The sequence below is a fragment of the Echiichthys vipera genome (genome assembly GCF_963691815.1).
Source record: "Echiichthys vipera genome assembly, chromosome: 10".
NCBI lineage: Eukaryota > Metazoa > Chordata > Actinopteri > Perciformes > Trachinidae > Echiichthys > Echiichthys vipera.
In genome coordinates this window covers 23887028-23907363 of record NC_139835.1, presented here as the reverse complement: position 1 = coordinate 23907363, position 20336 = coordinate 23887028, and the positions used below count along the sequence as shown (strand labels likewise).

Below are 20336 nucleotides of genomic sequence, written 5' to 3'. Positions count from 1 at the left end.
CGTGTTGGCCCCACACATCACAAAAGGATGAGAGGATATGAACATGCTTCGACTGAAAGACCGAAAGGAGAGAGAGCACGATAAAAAAAAAACCTGAAATACATTCTCTAGAGAGAGAGAGAGAGAGAGAGAGAGAAAGAGAGAGAGAGAGAGAGAGCGTGCTTGGCTCCATTTCCGTCTAAGAAGCGTAGAGTTAAAAGGTGGACCCTGTACAAATGAAACTCAATTTCACGCCACATTATCCCTCCCTGTTCTCTTTCCTGGCTTTCATTTTCATTAAGACCAGAGACAATCATAAATTAATAATTACTGCCGAATGTCTAAGCGCAGGCCGCAGTCCTAGCCCTCCCCTCGCCTCTGTGGTCTTCCATGTTCACGCTTGCAAAATGTTAATTTAGGTAATGTGGCCTGGCCCTTGTCAGATAAAACTGTTTTGTAGTTTCACTAATACATAATGGTCTATCTGATTAGGTGACATTAGTCCTATCTTTCAGACGATCAGCCCGCACCTTCCTAATGTCTCTCCACAGACTTGGGGCACCACTCAGTTATCAAGAGACATGCAATATTACTGCTTTCACTAAATGGCCATCTCCTATTTGTGATGAGGAGCGAGGAGTTAGCTCAGTTGATGTTAACAATGCAGTTGACTCTATGCTAAGTATAAATACAACTTCATTTCTCTCTTGGGAAACTTTTATCCTGTAAGTGTAAAAGAAATCTGTCAGCAGTGTCAGGATGAACACTTTCTTTAGCTGGTCAAGCAAGCACAAAACAGTGCAATGTGAAACGTGACGTTAGGCAGTCCGACAGTAAAATAAGAGGCAGGATCATGCGGAATAATCACGTCTGGATGATGTCTTCATGCGCACATCTCCATGTCAAGCCAAGTAAATAACGCACAAGGCTCACAAGGCTTTGAATGTACAATCGACACGATGCTTTCCACACTACAGTGAAGTGAAATGCAACAACACAGCTATAATGCACATTTGGTATTTAAAGTCTCCGTGCCTCATGGTCATATTTGTACTGAATTGAATTTATTACAAAATGTGCAGTGATATGAAACATGTAGCTGCGGGGCCTCTTCTCTCAGATGCCGGCGCAGAAAAAAAAAGGCCTCAGATAGAGAAATAAACAGAATATGTGAGTTAAACGCTGCAAACAGCCCACATCTCACAAGCTCATTGGAGGCGAGCGGAGTGAGTCTCTCACTGCAGCAAAAAGAATTGAGCCATTAAATGGATGAAGTGGACGTTAATGTCAGAGTTTCTTTCACTCCGCAGTGAGCTTAAGTTTTGCGGATCTACGACAGTCAGCGTTGAGTCTGAACTCAACGCAAGCACGGTTCCATGATTGATTGCCCACTGTGTGTCATATTGTTCTTTCAAGGTTGATTGAAACTTTAACCTCATTTTTATAAATAAAAAAAAAGAAAAGAAAAAGAAAAGAAGAAAAGCACGAAATATTTCAGGCCTTGAATTCTTACAATGCAGCATTGAATTATGCAGCAATCAGTCAATTATTCATCTCCGAGGCTGTGTTACGGCCATGCTTTAAAAAGCATGCAAAATGGAATGGGCCGAGCATGCTGTGTCAACACATTTCACTCAGAATTGCTTACTAGAGAAATTTGTCTCTCAATGTCGATTTGGTATTTTCGTATGCGTTTTAAGAGTCGTACCTGTTAAAGTAGTTCTGAAATGATCCCCGTGGATAACTCTTGTGTCTCGAGAGCAAAACAAATAATGCCACTCAAGAAAAGTCTGCACGGATTAGAGTTACACAAAGAAAACAATGTATGAAGCACCGTAAAAACCGCCAACGTCACATTTTCAGAACATAATAATTTGACAGACGTAAACAGGAAAGCTTAATTTCTTTACAACTCCCCCGGGAGCTCATAATGCATGACCCTACGGCACGTACAACTGCTTAAAAGACCGTTGTTTATTTTATGGTGATATATTGTGAATTAGTGTCATACACTTCAAAGTACAGATGGAATAATTTATTTACAGTGAGCTTGGTCACACCCTTATTTACATAGTTTATATGGGATTAGCCCACACATTTTCTTTTTAAAAACACACTCGCACATGCAAGTGAAAGGGCACGCACGCATACGCACGCACGCACACACACACACACACACACGCACTTTCTCACATCCAGTGAAAATGAAAGATTACACAGGATATTCTCATCATGATTATTCAGAATCTCCAAAAAAAATAAAATAAAAAGCTGCACCCAACACTTGCTTACATTTGTAAAAGATCATCTTGCACTGTTATGCTTGCACGTCGTCCGCATCAAGCTGTATCTGGAATGTTGAATCAGTGTGACTGCTACACACTCAGCGTTGTCAACAGAGGTGCGACAGAGAGGTCCGGGGCGACATAGTTAACTCACGTGGTTTATCATCAACATGTTAACTTTATTTTGAATTTGAAGTACAATGAAGAGATGATTCGAGAAGCTATATAAGTTATCAGTGACAACAGACCTAGACACTCCATTGAGAACAAAAAGAACAAACACATCGTGAACATGGGACACTCCTCCTCTCCTGATTGTAACACATAAGGTCTAAACTGTTTCGCAGTTGAAAGGACTGACATCAGCTTATGTCTAGAGAATATACACAGGTGTTTCAGCACCGAAAATTCAAAAGTCTTTAGGGGAAAGTAACAGTAAAATTAGAACGTATGTATTTTTTTGTTTTTTGCACCAGGATATCATGGAACACTCAAAAAAAAGAAAAAGAAAGAAGTGTATTCGTGTACGTTTAACAGGGATTTGGGCAATGTAACTAAATGGCATTCAGTCTCCAAAAGTTGTGTCGTGACTGATTGTTGTCTCAAGCTGACACGTGATCATAACTAGTCTGGCTATTTTTTTTTTTTTTTAAAAAAGCATTGAGAGGTGCCGATTTTGAGTGTGTCTCATGAGAAAAAATGTACAGTCAATTTCAAGAAATATTACCTCTGTTACAAAGATTACAGTACTATTGACAGCAAAAGTCTTCATTTTGAAAGTGAAATGCTTGTTAATGTTTTCAAAATCATCCGGGCTTGAGTGAGTCAACCCTAGTATTTGTTCCGCACAATATAGGATTTATTAAATATCATAATTCCAGGACAAACATTTACATGCCTGCATGCTTTCTCACCAAAATGGCAGCTATAGGAAAGAATGATGGCTCAGAAATAGAACAAAACAAAACTGTAGGTTTATATAAATGGTGGTATTGTTTGCCTAATAGCTCTACTGCATACACAATACCTCTTAACGTTATATACACATACCTTATCGATCCACTCGGGTTCCATAGGGTGAGTTTTCCTATCATTATCATCGGATCTTGTATGTACAACAATGGTAAAAAGGAAACTTGATTGTATTGTCATCTAATTTAGAAAACATGAAAATCAAACGTCAGTCTTCTCTTTTGGATGAACACATGGATATATTCACATTTTTTCCCCCCCTCTCACAAGGTTCATCTCCACGCGTCATTTTTCCGCTTCTCAAAAATTCAATTTGAAATACAAAACAAAAACATCAGTCGAATTTCTTTTTCGAAGCTTTCTCGCTGGCTGAGATACAGTATAAAAATCTTCAGTGCTGTGAATTGACGAGTTGTTACCAACAGTGTACCACGGGTACATTTTTACTGTGCTCAATATATATGTTTATCCTTCACGTTGACCAACCCGCTACGTCAAACCCTTCTCTATCAAACTAGTTAATGTTGGCCTCTGTGAGAAAAAGACTTATTATTCTACATTCACACCTCCTCCAGCATTTGGGTGAACACAGCGTTTCCATCGAACCCCTACAAGCAGCTTGACTTCTTTCCTCTTACTAAATCAGCCCGGATAAGGGCTCTTGAGAATCTTCATGGGTTTTCTTTTCTTTCGTTTTTTTTCTTCTTCTTTTTTTGGGGAGGGATATTTTTTTATTTCCTCCAGCTCCTCGCGACCTTATCAGTACATCACTGTGGTTTTCAGGAACAGTCTTCCATCTGCAACAGAGGACACACAGGAGCCAGGGATTAGCCAAGAGCTAACATCCTGCTGACGCAAATGCACTATTCAGGATGTGCTTGTTGATGAAACGTAACTTCAAAATGTTACCCTCTAGCCTTTCACTTTCAGCGGTGTTACCGTAGATTCAGAAGCCGATTTAAGGATAAGATTAAGTAAGCAACCATGGTCATTTACTGCACTTGCAATAAATATAGAAATTATAATGTGTTATGTCAGGTAGCAGGAAAATAAGGACTAACCAAAATAGTTAAATATTATTACATTTAAGATCATAAACAGTATATACGTACACATATAATTACACTGTTACATGCATATTTTATTAAGCACCCCGTGTAAAAGCAGTCATGATAACCACACTCCAGGCATCCGAATTGTATGCCACATATGTTTAAGACATCTCTACTGATACGCTTGTTTGAACATAATACTGCACTCATGATGTAAAGAACTCTCTAAGTGACATTTCCTGCATGGAAATACTGTCTATTGAAAATGGCACATTCCTCTGCTGCGTTATCTCTAGACACCTCCAACCTAACGAGCTTTGTCCATTTCCAGCGAACACTCTTGTATGAGTGTTCGCCTGAGCGAGCAGTGCTGCTCCGACGCTGAGCTGGTAAAAGCATCTGTTAGGCACAGCTCAGGAGCATGTTTGACGTTTATTACCTTCACATTTCCTCTGCCGGAGAATGCTACAGTAATGCCTTTAAGAAGCACACCTCTCTATGGCAGCACGCCTAAATAATTCAATGTTAAAGAGATACGCACACAAAGACATTTAGCAGCGCAAGTTGTTGGACATGACACACGCTGCGCAGGACATCAGAGACAATGCTTGAGTCCTATTCTGCAGAGACGTGAGGAATACACCTGGTAACAATGTGTGAAATTGCTGGGAGTCACACTTAAGGCATCTGGTTATTTTCTATAATTAAAAATCAATGTTTTTTCTTATTTTACCACTAATAATTGTTGGAATCTGTAATCATTACATTGTCAATATTTCATCCATTAGTCTGTTTCTCCCTGCTGGCTGTGTTTTAGGTATGTATTGCCGTGCAGGGAGAGTGGAGACAACAAAGGCTTGTTGTGTGTGTGTGTGTGTGTGTGTGTATGTATACAGTATGTGTGTGTTGGGAAGAAGGAAGGAGGGAGGGGGTGTACAAACACACAGGCTAATTACCCAGCACTGCCGTAGGTCTCAGAGGCATTGCACTATGGCTGCCTCTATTCAAGCAACAACCACCGAGTTCTGTGTAAAAGTCATTACAGCATGAATGCAGCGCTAGGATGAACAGACAGCCGAGGAGGGGCCGGAGAGTGCTGAGAGTGTTGGGTGGGATACAAAACTTGATCCACACACACACACACATACACGCCTGTCATGGCCTGTCAGGAGCAGATGACACATCACACGCTCACCTTACAGTCTGCCTACCTAAGCCCAGCATCACAGTTGGAGCAGATTGTAGAGGTGTTAATGAAAACGAAGACAATTTGATTATTTGACGGATGACGACATTTAATACGTTGTTGCGAGGAGTTTATATGACTTCTAATAGATTCAAATTATCATAAGAGACGGGGGGATGAGTGAGGAGGTCTGATAAGCAAATCTCAATGATTCCAATCCATTTTCAAGTCAAAGCGCAATATTAGTGCAAATGTCATATCTGCCTCGACTGGATACGTGACTAGAAAAATGGGTGACGTCTGGACACGTTGTTTTATGAACGACCGTCTCATTAAAATATGTTAAAACTTTAGTATTTTTATATTCAAATCAAGATGAAAAGTTCATTAAAGAGAATAAATATTTCATTAGATGCTAAATAAAACAAAGGGAATTTTTGGCTTCTCTCAGCATAAAATTCCTTTGAAAGATTAATTAATACATGTAAATTATGCAAATTATGCCCATGCAAATATTTTATGAAGACAATTAAGGGATCCATTAATTACAGTCTTTTTTGCTTCAGTGACATTCATTCATTTAATTTTAATTTCACTTTAACTGTTTTGATGTTTAATCTTGCAACAAAGAACTTTATCTCTGCGCACAGGGTCGTGTAAACTTGCCGAACACATCGAGTGGGAAGCGGCAGGGAACCAGAGAAGATACTGGGGGAAGATATTCACATGTGCACCGTTGCCAGGCAGTACTGGCGAGGTACAGTCCCAGTAGCTTCGCCTGCCTGTGAAAAGAGCCACGTTCCCTTTTGGACGGGATTCAAAACACTGTAAAAGCAATTAATAAACACAGACTGTGTTAATATCGCAGAATTAGAGAAGTGTGACAAAAGACAAATAGAAATAATTAGTTCTCTAAAATTATGCCCTCATTATTTTTTCTTCTCCCTCCCTTTCCATTCGCCTTCCTGAGTTTGGACTTGAGAATATACCCACACATTTCTCTCGGCTTTCATGCGAGTGATAGGCTTGTTTTTTCCCTCCTCTGCTTGTGCAATTTATCAACATCATTTTTTGCCAGTTGAGGTTAATTATACAGCGAGGCTTGCGGAGTAGAGCAGAGGAGACATGGGTGGCAGACAAATGCTTCTCTAATTGAACAAAGACAGCAAATGCAGCCTGTAATTCAGTTTCCCCCTTCATCCCACTCTTCAAGGCGATGATCAGAGTGATTGAGAGACGGCAGAAATGATATGGCTGCATCCTACCTCTCCTGACAGGGATTATATTTTTAAAAAAAAGAAGAAAAAAAACGATATAAGAAAAAATATCGCTCTTGTCAAACGAGACTGTACATTAAAGCAGGACAATGGCTGCTGTCACTGTGTGAAAAAAGTGTGAGGCTTCAACACATTTAATTTGGTACAAAAGGGCTAGCTCGTCATATTAGCGTAAAAAAATCATGTTTCTAAATATACTAATTTGGTATGAAATAGAGGGCTATAATTATGCTGTATCTGGAAGTTATCTTTGCATTTAAATGATGACATATGGATTTCCTTTTTTTGGACATCAAACTGCCTCAGATCCCTGCAGTGACTGAATGACATTTAATTAAGGGGGAGTCATCATTCATTTTAGTACATTTTACTTTCTTTTTGCCCTTTCACAAAATATCAGTTCAAGTAGACTAATCACACATTAAAGAGTTAAAAGGGACCCAACTTATTCTTGCATAAAAAGATGAATATTTTCCACTTTTCACAGCAAATTACATGGAGCATTTTCCAAGATAAATTGGGACCTCTCCAACTGATAAGGGCGGTTCTGAGCAGACGCAGCTGAGGCGTATTAAAGGAAGACGTTCGAGTAATAATGAGGATATTCAACCTCTGCAAGGTGTCTTGTATCTGGGTAAACACAGATAGCAGACAGTCTACAGAGGTTATCACTAGAGCGCCCTTCCCCAAACACATACTGCACCCCCAAGGCTAACAAACAAACAAACCATTAAAAATGTACAAGGCTTATTCATAAAATGGATTGATTTGCCCCGTTTATTACTATCAAAGGGGGGATTCCACTGCTTTTTGTGGTTTTATGACTCATTAATGCTTCCTGAGCTGTAAACAAACAACTTCTTTCGTTCTTTCTCTGCCACACTCTGGCTTAGTTGTTTCACTACTTCATCCACTGTATCGTACGGTAACCTGCACAAAGAAAGAGAAGATGTTTCCGCAAAACACCCCAGCCACTAAAAGTCAAGTAAAAGAACAATATTATTTCTACAGAAAACCAATGATCTTGACCTAGTGCTGTGGCCCAGATGGTGAGCTGTATGCCTGAACAGCAGGCACAGAAACACTAATGTTCATAAAGTGAAGCAGTGTGTGTGTGTGTGTGTGTATGTGTGTGTGAGAGGGAGCGAGAGAGGAATCGAGAAGAGGGGGGCGGGGGTGGGTGCAGAGAGAAAGAGAGCAAGAGTGAGAGCCAGAAAAAGAGAGAGAGATTTATTGTCTCATCTGAGCCCCTGTACCTTGTATTGTCCTTTCAGCATCTGTTCTTCCACTGCTGCGGTCACTCTCCATCTCAGGGGTCAGAGAGTCTGAGAGAAGAGAGGGATCACCGCCGTTAAACATCCCTGACATCCACCTATCACAAGGCCAGTTTCACAGCATCGTTGGTTCAAAAACAAGGGGCTAAGCCTTCGAGCTAGATCTCCGCCGCATGTTCTGTAACTGAATGTGAGTATTGAATGAAAAGTGCTTCTCTGTGTGATTATCATCAAATCCGTGATTTAACACCGATAATAATCCCTTAAAAGTGTCACCCTGTATTCAAGCGTTTACTGAATAAAAGCAGATGTGATGGTAGTGAAGTGTGCCAATGTGTCAAAGATGAAACTGTACTTACTAAATATTAAGTGTTATATTCTGATTTTGTAACTTGTCTAATAACCCCACACTGTAATGTATACTGCTGGTAGTCACCAATTTTTATGCTAACTAATTTTATGTATACAGTCGATCTGGTGTACTACAATGACACACTGGCTAGTTTAAACCAGGGCAGTAAATCATATTTTACGAGCCCATTGTGTGCGAAACCTAAACTCTGCAAAATGTATGTAACTGTATTTATTTTTTAGTGCTTATACATGTGGTTAGTTACTTTACACCTCTACCAATCACTGACATTTCCTGTAAATATGCTTGCCATGATAAAGCACATTAATCTGCAACCTTTTTGATCATCAATTAATTAATTCAATCATACATTCCAATTACTTTCTAGTTTTTGTTTAACTGCCATTTTGGGGTTTTGGATTTAAACAGGAAATGTGAAGACGTCACCTTTGGCTTTGAGGAACGGTGATGAGAATTGGTTTTATTAAAACATTTCACAAACTAAATAAATAATGAAGAACATAATCGACAGATTAATACATGATGAGAATAATCAGAAGTTGCAGCAGCCTGGTGAACAGGGTGCAAATGTTCACAGGACGTCGTGAGAGTGGAAAGCAAAAGTATATTTTAACAGCTCAAAAGTTTCACTTATACAGTATTCACATTTTAAACAAGACAGCACTAATCTATTTATAGCTGCTGTAAATGTAAAGCACTGACTTATTTTATTAGTATTGTTATGAAATAATTATGTTTTTAAGGATAAAGTTATCTGTGACCTTTGGCCGCTAGAGTTTTAGTTAGTTAGTTAGTCAGTTACCTCAGTTATTGTTATTATTATTATTATAACAACAATATTTATTTTCGGTAAATGTTACTCTCACAAAAAATCCCATTTGGAATTTGCTTTTTTTTTGGTAACGCTGTGTATTGAGGTCCTATATAAGTGCATAACAAAGGATTTATTAACCTTAATAAGGCATTGTTATCACTTTTAGGGTTCCAAAAAGCGCACAGTAGTTAAATAAAAATAAATGCATAAATACATAAGAATTTGTGTTTCTTAAACATGCTTATCATTTTCTTAAAGTTTAACAATAAACATATTTGATACTATTATTAACACTGTAATAGTGTTATTTACATATAATAATGTTAATGATCTAATTACAAGGACCTCAATATAAAGTGTTACCCTTTTCACCATCATTTGTCCCACTGGGAAAAACACTAAATGTCTCAAAGTGCTGAAAGTGAAATGTCTCACTGTGGAGCATCTGACCGTTGAGTGAGCGCATGCTGTCAGAGGGCGAGGGCTGCTTCAGAGTCTGCTCGACCTGCTCTCTCCTCTTGGATTCGTACTCCAGAGCTTCTTGGAGTTTCCTCTTGGCCTTTTTCTCCTTCTTCAGGCGCTTCTGAATGATTGCTAAAATGGGGAAAGACCACAGTGACAATAAATGAGCTACGGGGCAAATGAGCGGCGCCTCACTTTACACTGGAATCTGATTATTGTATCTATTGCTTTGTAGCAGGAAAAGATAATAACCTCATTTTTTAAATGTAGAACACTATAATAGAAAAAAGGGGGAATCAATTATATCTAAATATTTTATTAAATATAAAGATCTCCCATAATAAAAGACAATACTGACTGCGACTTAACAAACTGCTAGAGGGAATTAAAGCAAATTGAAAAATGTATTGGGATATTTTTCCTGAATTTCTCTCATTAAACATAAACGACACAGTTAACGTATGAAACTGATGCATTTAACATGAGACTGAGAGTGAATTTCTCTAAGTTAATGCGTATTACCAATTAAGTTAACTGACTTAGAGCAGCAAAACCGGCGCTAAGCAGATCACTGTATGTGTAAGCAAAGAAACGCAGCCGTGCATGTCAGTGTTGCGATAAGAAACATTAAACATACATGCAGGGCTGCGTATGTACATTCAGAAGCTATCACATCTACATGAGCGCAGGCCTGTGAAGCCTGAAGTGCTGCGTGCTGCGAAAGTACACACGTTTACGCATGCCCTGCACTCAAACACACACACACACACACACACACACACACACACACACACACACACACACACACACACACACACACACACACACACACACACACACACACACACACACACACACACACACACACACACACACACACACACACACACACACACACACACACACACACACACACACACACACACTGACAGGAAGGATTCAGTGCCAGGTAGTCGTCAAGCAGTACCTCTGTTCTTCTGCTCCATGGCAAGCTGCTTCTCCAGAGTCTCCCTGAGCTCCCTCTCTCTGAACAGCTCCATCTTCAGCTCCGTCTTTTCCAGCTGCACCTGCTTCTCCTGAGCCCGCGCGTTGTCAATAGCCACTTTGAGCAGGCCCTGCACACACACAAACATATCTATACATAAATATATATATATATATGCAGTGATATAAAGAAAAAGCCAGAGCGGGGAGCAGGGAAAGAGAGAGTGATGTGGGCTTTTTAAGAGCTTCAAGATGAAGTGACAGCAAACCACAGTGAAAGTATGTCACAGCAGTTCTTTGTACTGCCCACAGTAGTGGAGCAGAACACAAGGCCAAAAGCTGGCTGCTGCTACATATTTCCGTTTAACCACCCTTGCAGGTCTTTTTTATCCGTGAAGTAGTTGTTAGATTTCAGCTGCTACGCACATCCGACAAGATCTAGAAACATGAACAAAGATCTACCATAGAGTTTTTGAAATAATATACATTTTTTAAATAATGGCAGCTGATGTGAGGGTGCTGGGGATGTCTGACCCCTTTTGGTCAAAGCTGTGAAATACAAGTGTCGGTATCTGAACAGAACCAAACTGAACATCGCCTGATTGAGAGGGCTGAAGGAGAAAATGTAAGAAAGGAGAAGCAAATGCTTGAGATGGAGCTCACTGTTCGGGTCAAAGCTCCAGTCTACTAAGTAGACAAGTAAAGGTTTATAGGCAAGGTCAGCATCTCTACTCTACAGGCTGCTTCTTTATATCTTCATGTTTCTTTCTATACTTCCCTCTGAACAACACAGCTGACAATTCTAACTGGATTGGAATTGATATACAGAATTAGTCTCTGTAGCACATTTCCAAGCTCCTCACACAGCACAGCAGGAATGAATAATATGAATGACAAGTATCTCATCATGTATCAATTACATTACTGCCAATCCAAATATACTCCTGACAGTCCTGAATTGAAAGATGCTGCGTTCTCGTGTGAAAGCTGTACAGTAGCACCGCGGCCATTTTCATCACAATTATTCCCCATCCATATGCAATTATATCAATGCACTGGGCTATATCTTACTAATTGTTGATTCTTCTGACCCCAATTTATTCTAAGTTGCTTTATCTTAATTTTCTGCTTGGTTTCATTTTGTTGATTTGTATATAAATATTCAATGTGCAGATCATTATCAAAGATGACTTAGTGGTGTGTTGGAGCTCGCGCCGGGTTTACTTGTGGCTTTTCTAATTACCACACGGAGTCAAAGGAGAAGCAGGACTCTGATGCCAACGGTACAAGTGCAATGAGAAGGGCAGCAGTGTACACACATCATTACACTCTGACAGAAGGCAAATACATTCATCTTTCTGACTGGGGGTGTTTGAGCTGAAGGCTAAATGGCACTCTGAGTGGATGGGTATTGTTAAGGTATGCGGATTTACAGTTGAGTGTATCTGTAATCCTGATGTTCATGTTAAGTATACTGGAAGGAGGACGTGGCTGATATCCGCCCTTTATAAAAAAACAAGCTCTTGTAGAGAGTGTACATCGTGACAATTCCTTTTACAGTACAAACATAATTTAGCAATTGTGGAAAACTGAATGTAAAAACACCAACATAGCTTTCTCTTTGGGCACAAACGGGGGTATTTAAACTGATTTAGTCATCAAGCCTTGACAACAAAATAGATTGTTTGACCCAAATGAGTGTCTTCGGCTCTACCACACCTTTGGTGATGGTGTGGTTAGTTGACGTGATCAAAACAACTTGCTTAAGTTTGACAACAACAAACAAAATCTTCATTAACCATGGTCTTTAGATTTTCCCCGTTCGCTCAATTGTCAAGGACAACAGCTGTTTAATGCTTTAGAAGAAGCTACTTAGTGCACTTTGAGTTAAGATATCCAAGGGCAAGAATGAGTAATGTTTAGAAAAGATTGCAGTGAAAGTTAAGTTAATCGAAAGGTTGCTGTTATGGTTAATGTAAAGCAATGGTTCTTGTTGGGAGAAAATAAGAGAAGTTAAATATTCTGTCTGCATAATTATGCAACCTGACCTCAACACTCTTAATTACTGCAATGTTGCGTGTTAACATTTCGGAAGATGCAATACTTTCTGCTGATTGAACACATGTTTTTAGACGTTAGCGCAAAAATCCAAAGCAGCCTTGATCTGAACGATGTAATTTTCAAAGCAATTACGTATAGAATTTATTAATACTCCACTTAGGCGCCCCCAAGTGGTAGTTCAAACAATGACACAGCGGCAAACACATACTGTAGGGTGCCACGGGATCGGGTTCTTGTTCTATAACACGCGCATCAGAATAATTTCATATGTCCCAATCTCATGAATTTTTACAGGAACGCAGCTTGAAACAATTCAATTTTGTGAATTTCTCCAGGCTACCTTGAGAATGACAAAATGTAGGCTTTGCTAAATGAGGTTAAAGGTATAGTCCATAAATCCTTTACTGTATAAACCATCAGAAGATGCTGAAGTCACTGCTCCTAATAGGGTTTTAAAGAAAGTTATGTCAAAATGTGTATTGGACAGTGGACAATACCTGTATGTTGGTGAGGAGAGTTTCTATTGACGACAAGCCATCTGGGAAGAGAAATGGTGAGGGGAAACCTGGAGGCAGACCCTGTCCAGCCAATGACAACCTCTCGTAGCTATCTCTTGCTGTTGGGGTGCACATTGAGTTGTCCTCTGCAAAGAAAAATAATAACATTGATTAATCCTTCATAGAATACTATTTGTGAAACCTGAAAACAAACTAAGTGGTGTGAGTAGTTTTTGTCGATGCTGACAGATATTGACCCTGACGTGAATTGACCAGTAGCAATGACTGGGTCTATATTGATCTCCAGCAGCCAATCCCAGCCCTCCTCATCTCTGATAATAGTGGACTGACTGGTCCCTTGGAGATTTCTTTGTATTGCTTCTTCTCAAGGCCTGAATGTGGGGTTAAACAATATCTAACAGGACATAAATCCAGCTTCCTCCATTTAAGAGATGTCATGTGGACTCCAAAATCAGAAGCAGGCCCGTAGTTCGACCCCAGAGGCTTGGGCTTCCTTTGTGTATGCACGCACGGGTGCCTGTCAAACCTAAGATGACATCATCCTCCATTCATCACCGGCAGAGGGGTAGGGCCCTGCCATCTGCTGTCCAGCCTCTCCACCAGGCCTCAGAGGAGGAAAGAGGAGCAGAAGAGGGAGGGAGAGAAAGCAGGAGGCAAACCGGCAGACACAAATACAGCTTGGTCAAACTAAAACAGTATGTCAGACACTGCCGTTTGTTGCCCCATCAGATCTGACACATGTTTTTGTCCAGTGAGCTTTTATCAAGCCAACAATTTGTAAGTGCTACCATCTTGCACAGAGCCAGTTTATTAAACACATCCAGTCTAAAAAGGTCTCCACAGGAAGTCTGCACCATCAGCTGTTTAATTGTTAATTTAATGAAAAGGGGGAAAAAAGTTTTATTTGTAATGTGGAACCCTGGCTGTGTTGTGCACAGCACCTCTCTGCTCTCATCCAGTATTCATATCTGTTTATGTGGCAGGCTGAATCTTGTACAAACAGCGAGTGGAGCTGAACAGCCCTGCCTCTCCCTCCCATCAATATTCACCAACGCTAGCCAAGTGCTGGGAACAGCTGGTCTTACATTAATTAGTTTAAAGTATTTATTTCACCCATCCTCAGAGCAGATTGAGCAAAAACATTGGAGATTATTTCAAGCATCTGCAAATGCCCTGGAAACATCTCTGCGCCAAAAGTCGAGTGTTAGGATTCACAGTTTAGGTTTGTAATTTGAAGAACGATTTTTTTCTAAGAGGGGAAGATGGTGAAATATGCACCGCTGGTCCGTGGAGAGAGTAAACAACCTTTCTCCCTTTTCAGATGGAGTTCACTCCTGTTGATTAATTAGAATGGATGGTTGCCTAATGGATTAAAATTTGTTTATAATTTGACTTCATAAAAATAATGAATTGCCTACCTTTAAGAAGCCACTCCTGTGGTAATTTTTTTTGTTTGGTGCAGTACTGTCTGCATTTTGAGGTGGGCGTCTGGGTGGATATATAAAATGCACTCTCCTTATACAGTGGCACGACATGAAAGTCCCATTTTATCTCAATAAAATGGCTAATCAAAGATCAAAAGCATTACAGTTGGCTTCAGCTCAGGTTGATATAGATGTATTGCATGTATTATATGCATGCATCACCCACCTCCAATAAAATCACCATAACAACTGGAGACGTTAGTAGACCTCGGGGAAAGGTCTGCTGTTGTAGCTTTGTAATTGATTTGTACTGTAGGCACTTTGTCCCTTATTTAGTGTTGGCATTAATCATAAATCATTGCTTTAACAAACTCTGGCTTCCCACTCAGCAGGCCTCCCCTCCAACACAATGTTGGATCACACAGAATATTTGATGGCTTTGTTGCAGGGGAAACAACCTGTCATGCTCTGGGAAAAGCAAACAACGTGTTTTGTTCGACAGACTCCAACTACAGTACAGCACCCCTTGTCAGATAACATTTCCACCAGGAGCTATGCATAAATACAGGCATCTAAAAAAAGAGAGAAAGGAAATGGGAAGCTAATAAGTGACTAATTTAATCAATATAATCAAAACTGGCTTAATGAAACTCAAATGTAAATTCCACCCAAACACGATCTAAATCTGTGGTTTCTGTGCTTCTAATGTTATTGCCCCCCCCCAACCCACGTATTTTTCCCGATGCCTGGCTGCAAATGCTGGCATGTGTTTGCATGTTTATTTCTCACCATTGCTCCAGAATCATTGACTTCAACTTAATTACAGCGACAGGCGTTGGAGTGATGGGGGCCGGTGGAATGGAGTACTCTGTTTCCAGGTGATATTTCTCCACTAGCAAGGCTGCCAACAGCAGCTGTGACAGCCTCTTGTGCTTACCGTACGGTAAAGGTACAGTTAAGGCCCCCCGACTATGAAATACTGTGTGGAAAAACACTCGCAGGTCACCCCTGTCACAAATAACATTTCATGCACAACTGTTTCGGCGGATAATAGGAGCCACAAATAAAAATGGGACGCTGTAAATACAATGCATTCTGAATGAAATGCCATAATTTAAAACAACGCCCCCCCTCCTCACTCTGTCCTCCTCCTCCACCCTGCTCTCAATAGCTGCAGAGGGAGTCCTTGACAGTGTGCTAGCAATGATGAATCACCTATCCAGTTAATTTTCTCACTCCTCATGTGTTGTGCTGCTAAAACAGGGGCCCAGGAATTGACTTGACAAACTATGAATGTAAAAAATATCACTCGGAGGGATCTGGGCTTATCTCCAATTTACATGTTATTAGATTTGTGTCGCAAGCGGCACTTGGACCTAGCAAAACTGAGGCAAAAAAGATGGGGCACATGATAACCAGAGATAAAACATGTCTAAAACCCACTTGAAAGCCTTTGAAATATTTGATGGAAAGTCATACGGAGCGGAGAGAAGCAGAGGAAACTGGCCTGATTTAAAATGTGACAGACACACATTGCAATCTGTGGTAAATCTAGAAGAAACCTTGGGAAATTTAGCAGCAATCTCTGGATAAATAGCTGTAATTGACCTTGGGAGTTGAAAATGTGCCATATGTTTCTGGTTCCTGTGTTTGAAACTGGGTCCCTCAGGACATTTGAGCTGAGTCCTCACACGAAGGCAGTGTGAGCGAGAGGAGAGGAAGATACAGAAAGACACACAAAGACAGAGAAAGAGGACGAGAAGGATGCCAGGAATGAGAGATAGATGGTTGAAGACGGAAGATGGATGGATGGATAGATAGGTGAGGCACAGTCTGAGGAAGAGGAGGCTGGAATAGAATGGGTGTGCAGAGAATGAAAGACTGACAGAGAGGAAGAGAGATAGGGGAGAGAGGGGGGACAGAGAGAGGGAGAGCAGAGGTACATTTGGCTGGCCAGTCACTGTGATATATTGACAGGTGAAGCCTTTGTCCTTGCAAACCTGTGTTCCTCCCAGCAGGAGAACTGAATGCTAAACCTGGAGGTTGTCAGCACAGCCAACACAAAGCAAGGCACTGCTTTTCACTGCACAATTACATTTGATTTGACCTGCCAGGGCTGCGGAGAAACCAACCTCCTTCAAATGGAGTAGTTATGACCTATCGGACAGCCATTAGCAGCTAACACAGCCTTATTCCACCTGCACTTAAAGCACTGGATTTGGAAAATCTTGTCAAGGGGAATATCTGTCTTCTGGTACAAATGCAGTGATGCAGAGCTGGGCAGGAAAAAAAGTAGTTGCATTCAATTTGAGCACTTTAAAAAAACATGAGCCCAGCTTATCTTGCAAATGATGTCTGCACTCTGAAAAGTTTCTGCTTTCACTGTATGATCCTGTGAATGTTCTCATTGGTCCAGGTCATCGTTATAACATAGCATAACTGTATGGTAACTGTACAACTGTATGATAGTTTTAAACAAGACCCCTTGGCCTTATTTTAGTAACTGTAGATAGCACTTTATGTCTATTGTTTTTAAATTGCAAGCTTGAAATAAATGTATTCTTAGCATTTAGACAGAAAAAATTTATACAACAGAGCCTACTCCACCTTTAGAATGATTATCACTTGCATATGTTGTGCATATGTGTGTATGTCCTGTATACATTGTGAAGAAAGAGAAAACACATGCAGATGTATGCAAACAAAAACCCTTAAAGTCACACACACACACACACACACACACACACACACACATACACACACACACACACACACACACACACACACACACACACACACACACACACACACACACACACACACACACACACACACACACACACACACACACACACACACACACACACACACACACACACACACACACAAACACACACGCTAATGTGCCCTCATCACATTTAAGCTAATTTCCTTTTCATCACGGAGAGAGGAAAATGAGTGTTTGCCCCATCCCTGCTGGGGGACAAAGTCAAGAGCCCCGGTCGGTTTGGGCTAGATTAACAGGTAACATTTGGCTCCCACTCTCTTATCACAGCATGAAAATCAAACCGCGTGTTTTCCTCTATCGCTCTCTCTTTCTCCCCTCCCTAATGTTCCCTTCACTTAGAGATGAAATCGCTTGCTGCACAAACCCATTTGGAGAGAGGAGAGAAGGTGAGCGGGATAATCAGGCTGGCCACTGGGCCGTGTTTCCTAAATGCTCTCCAAAACATTACTGTGCACAGGCATAAAATTAGCACCGGGACCTTAAAATGTTGACATTTAGCATGACTTTTTGGAGAGTGACACCCTCATATTTTCTTGTAGGATATCATTAAATTTCAACTGCCCTATGGCTGTGCCTTTCCATTAATAACCAATTCAGTGTGTCACTTCTCACTCTCTCTCACTCTCTCTCTTGCCACCTTTTTAAAGTAATGAGTCCATTGCTTTGCCTTAATAAATTGAATCGTATTCTCAAGGCCACATGAAGATAGAGCCACAGATGGACAGGCTGCATGGAGGAAATAACCATAAATCCTTTACTGTCAGAGAGGCGGTCTGAGGTGACAAAAGGAGACAATTGCGATGCTCAATTGGGATCCCAGAGAGATTACAAAAGACACAGTTAAAGGTTGATTCTCTCTGTTAAAGCTGTCTTTTCCTGCTGTGGATAAAGAATATCTTTTATTGCATTCATTGCTGAGAGAACATCCGCTAATGGTTAAATTTCAGAATCTAATCACGCATGTAGATTAGAATACTGACAGATGATTGTCCATAATATTCTTCCATGTACATTATGTATACCACTACCACAGCAGAGCAAATTATGGACTACAAATTGTGCCTTTGAAGCATAGATTACAATATTATGGTGCAAACAATTAAAATCGATTTCATCATTTGTTTAACTGTTAGCTGGAAAAAGAGGGAGAGAAAAAACAGTGAGAGAGAGAGAGAGAGAGAGAGAGAGAGAAAGAGAGAGAGAGAGGGGGAGAGAGAAATAGAAACAGAGAAAGCAAGAGGCAAGGGAGCAGAATCCATGTTGACTTCCATTCAGGAGGAAGATATCTTGTCTTTTTATGCGGCCCATGTCATATTTATTGCATAAAGGTCAGAGTGTTCATTTGTTCAAAGTCAGCGTTTTCCCTCTCTCCTCTCCTCCATGTAATAAATGCAGGGGCTATGTCATTATCGGACCTCTGAGGATTACAGGCTTGGCTGACTGTGATGACTGCATAAAAGCATACAGGACTTTTGTTTCTGCCAGCACACACCTTCAAATGAGCTCTTAAAGCGAAACAGTAGTGGAGACAAAATGTTTTTTTGCAGAGAGACTATCCCAGTTAGAATGGTCGAAACAGAACGGGGGGGGGGGGGGGGGGTAAAAGGCTAAAGAGTGCAGCGATAAATCCATGACCTCAGTTTTTTAGTCGAACCAGGAGCAAAAGGCTCGTTGTGCAGAAGCTAAAATAAACTTGTGACACAGAAAAGAAAATGACTGCCAGGCTCGAATAGATTTCTGTAATTCACCTATTGACTGTGAGCCCAAACTGTCAAGAAGATAATACTCCGAGAAGGACATTATAGTGAGCCACTTTGAAGGTGTTTAGTTTGTCTTTGCATATTGACCTCCGTTGACCGGGTCCGTTTATTGACAGAAGAATCCCAGAGATTAAATTGGCCTCAACTATTGATTGGGTATTTTGCCTGAATCATTCCCATTTCAGAAGGGGATCATTTGTACTGTATACCCTACTAATCTCTCTGACCCACTAATCATCAAGCCATTTATTTTTCACTCTTTGTTTAGTTCTCCTTTGTTTAGCATTTATTAATTCATTAAAGCAACTTCTCATGCAGCTTAACTTAGACAGTGACTGGGGAGTCCTGTTTCTACCCGATAGCAATGTGCATTCCAGTAAAATATGCCACCGAATATGCACCCAACATCACAATACACATGCCAATTACATATTGATAATTAAGCATTCAAACAAACAAACAGAGAGGAAATCCCCCGTAATCACCAGGTTTTAATGGAACAAGTATTAGCTTGGTGTGGTTGGCCAGATAGCCTGCTGCTAGATCAGAGCTTCGCTGGGTTTGGGAGGGGAGGGGGGGACAGGGAGACACATTGGTGTCATTGCCTGGCATTGCAATCCTACAGGGAGAGGCTATGCCGTTCTGTTGCTGCTGAACGAGCTCCGACGAAGGCTGGCGCTAATCCAGACTGGATATACTGAGCTGCTTTTAAATGAAGATGAAAGAACAAGAGAGGAAGTGGGAAATGTAAACTTTAAAAGGCCCGGCTTAGGAGCACTTGGTCTGTGTCTGCCTGGTGTAGAAGCTCAAAAATGGATGCAAATCCATTAGTAGTCCCGGTTTCACAGTTATAAAAATACTTAAGGGGTTTTAATAGGATGGACGTGTTAAACGTGTGGAAATCTGTTTTGATAACATTATTCATAACACTGGCTTTGCGCTGTGTGAATTAATAACACTTCATTTACAGACAGAAGAAAGCTGGCATGGTATTTCCAGTTAAAGAGATTAATTTTTAAACACCTAATTGACAGGCTGGGGTTAGGAAGGATAAGCAACAGACTATAAGGCTGCAGCTGCAAAGTCAAGGTGACTGGAATACTCAGAGAAAGGCTTTCAAAAAGCAG

The 20336-nt window shown here is 40.6% G+C and overlaps 1 protein-coding gene across 1 annotated transcript in view; it reads right to left on the bottom strand.

Annotated features, from left to right (window-relative positions):
* Positions 1 to 3477: 3477 nt before the first annotated feature.
* dachd (dachshund d) overlaps positions 3478 to 20336 on the bottom strand; it is a 113118-nt gene continuing 96259 nt past the window's right edge. The window contains exons 8-12 of the mRNA XM_083921861.1: positions 13217 to 13362; positions 10642 to 10789; positions 9663 to 9806; positions 8008 to 8076; positions 3478 to 4033 (exon numbers count right to left, since the gene is read on the bottom strand). Coding sequence (XP_083777987.1) covers positions 3996 to 4033; positions 8008 to 8076; positions 9663 to 9806; positions 10642 to 10789; positions 13217 to 13362 — 545 coding nt within the window. The 3' untranslated portion in view covers positions 3478 to 3995. The remainder of the gene's footprint in view (positions 4034 to 8007; positions 8077 to 9662; positions 9807 to 10641; positions 10790 to 13216; positions 13363 to 20336) is intronic.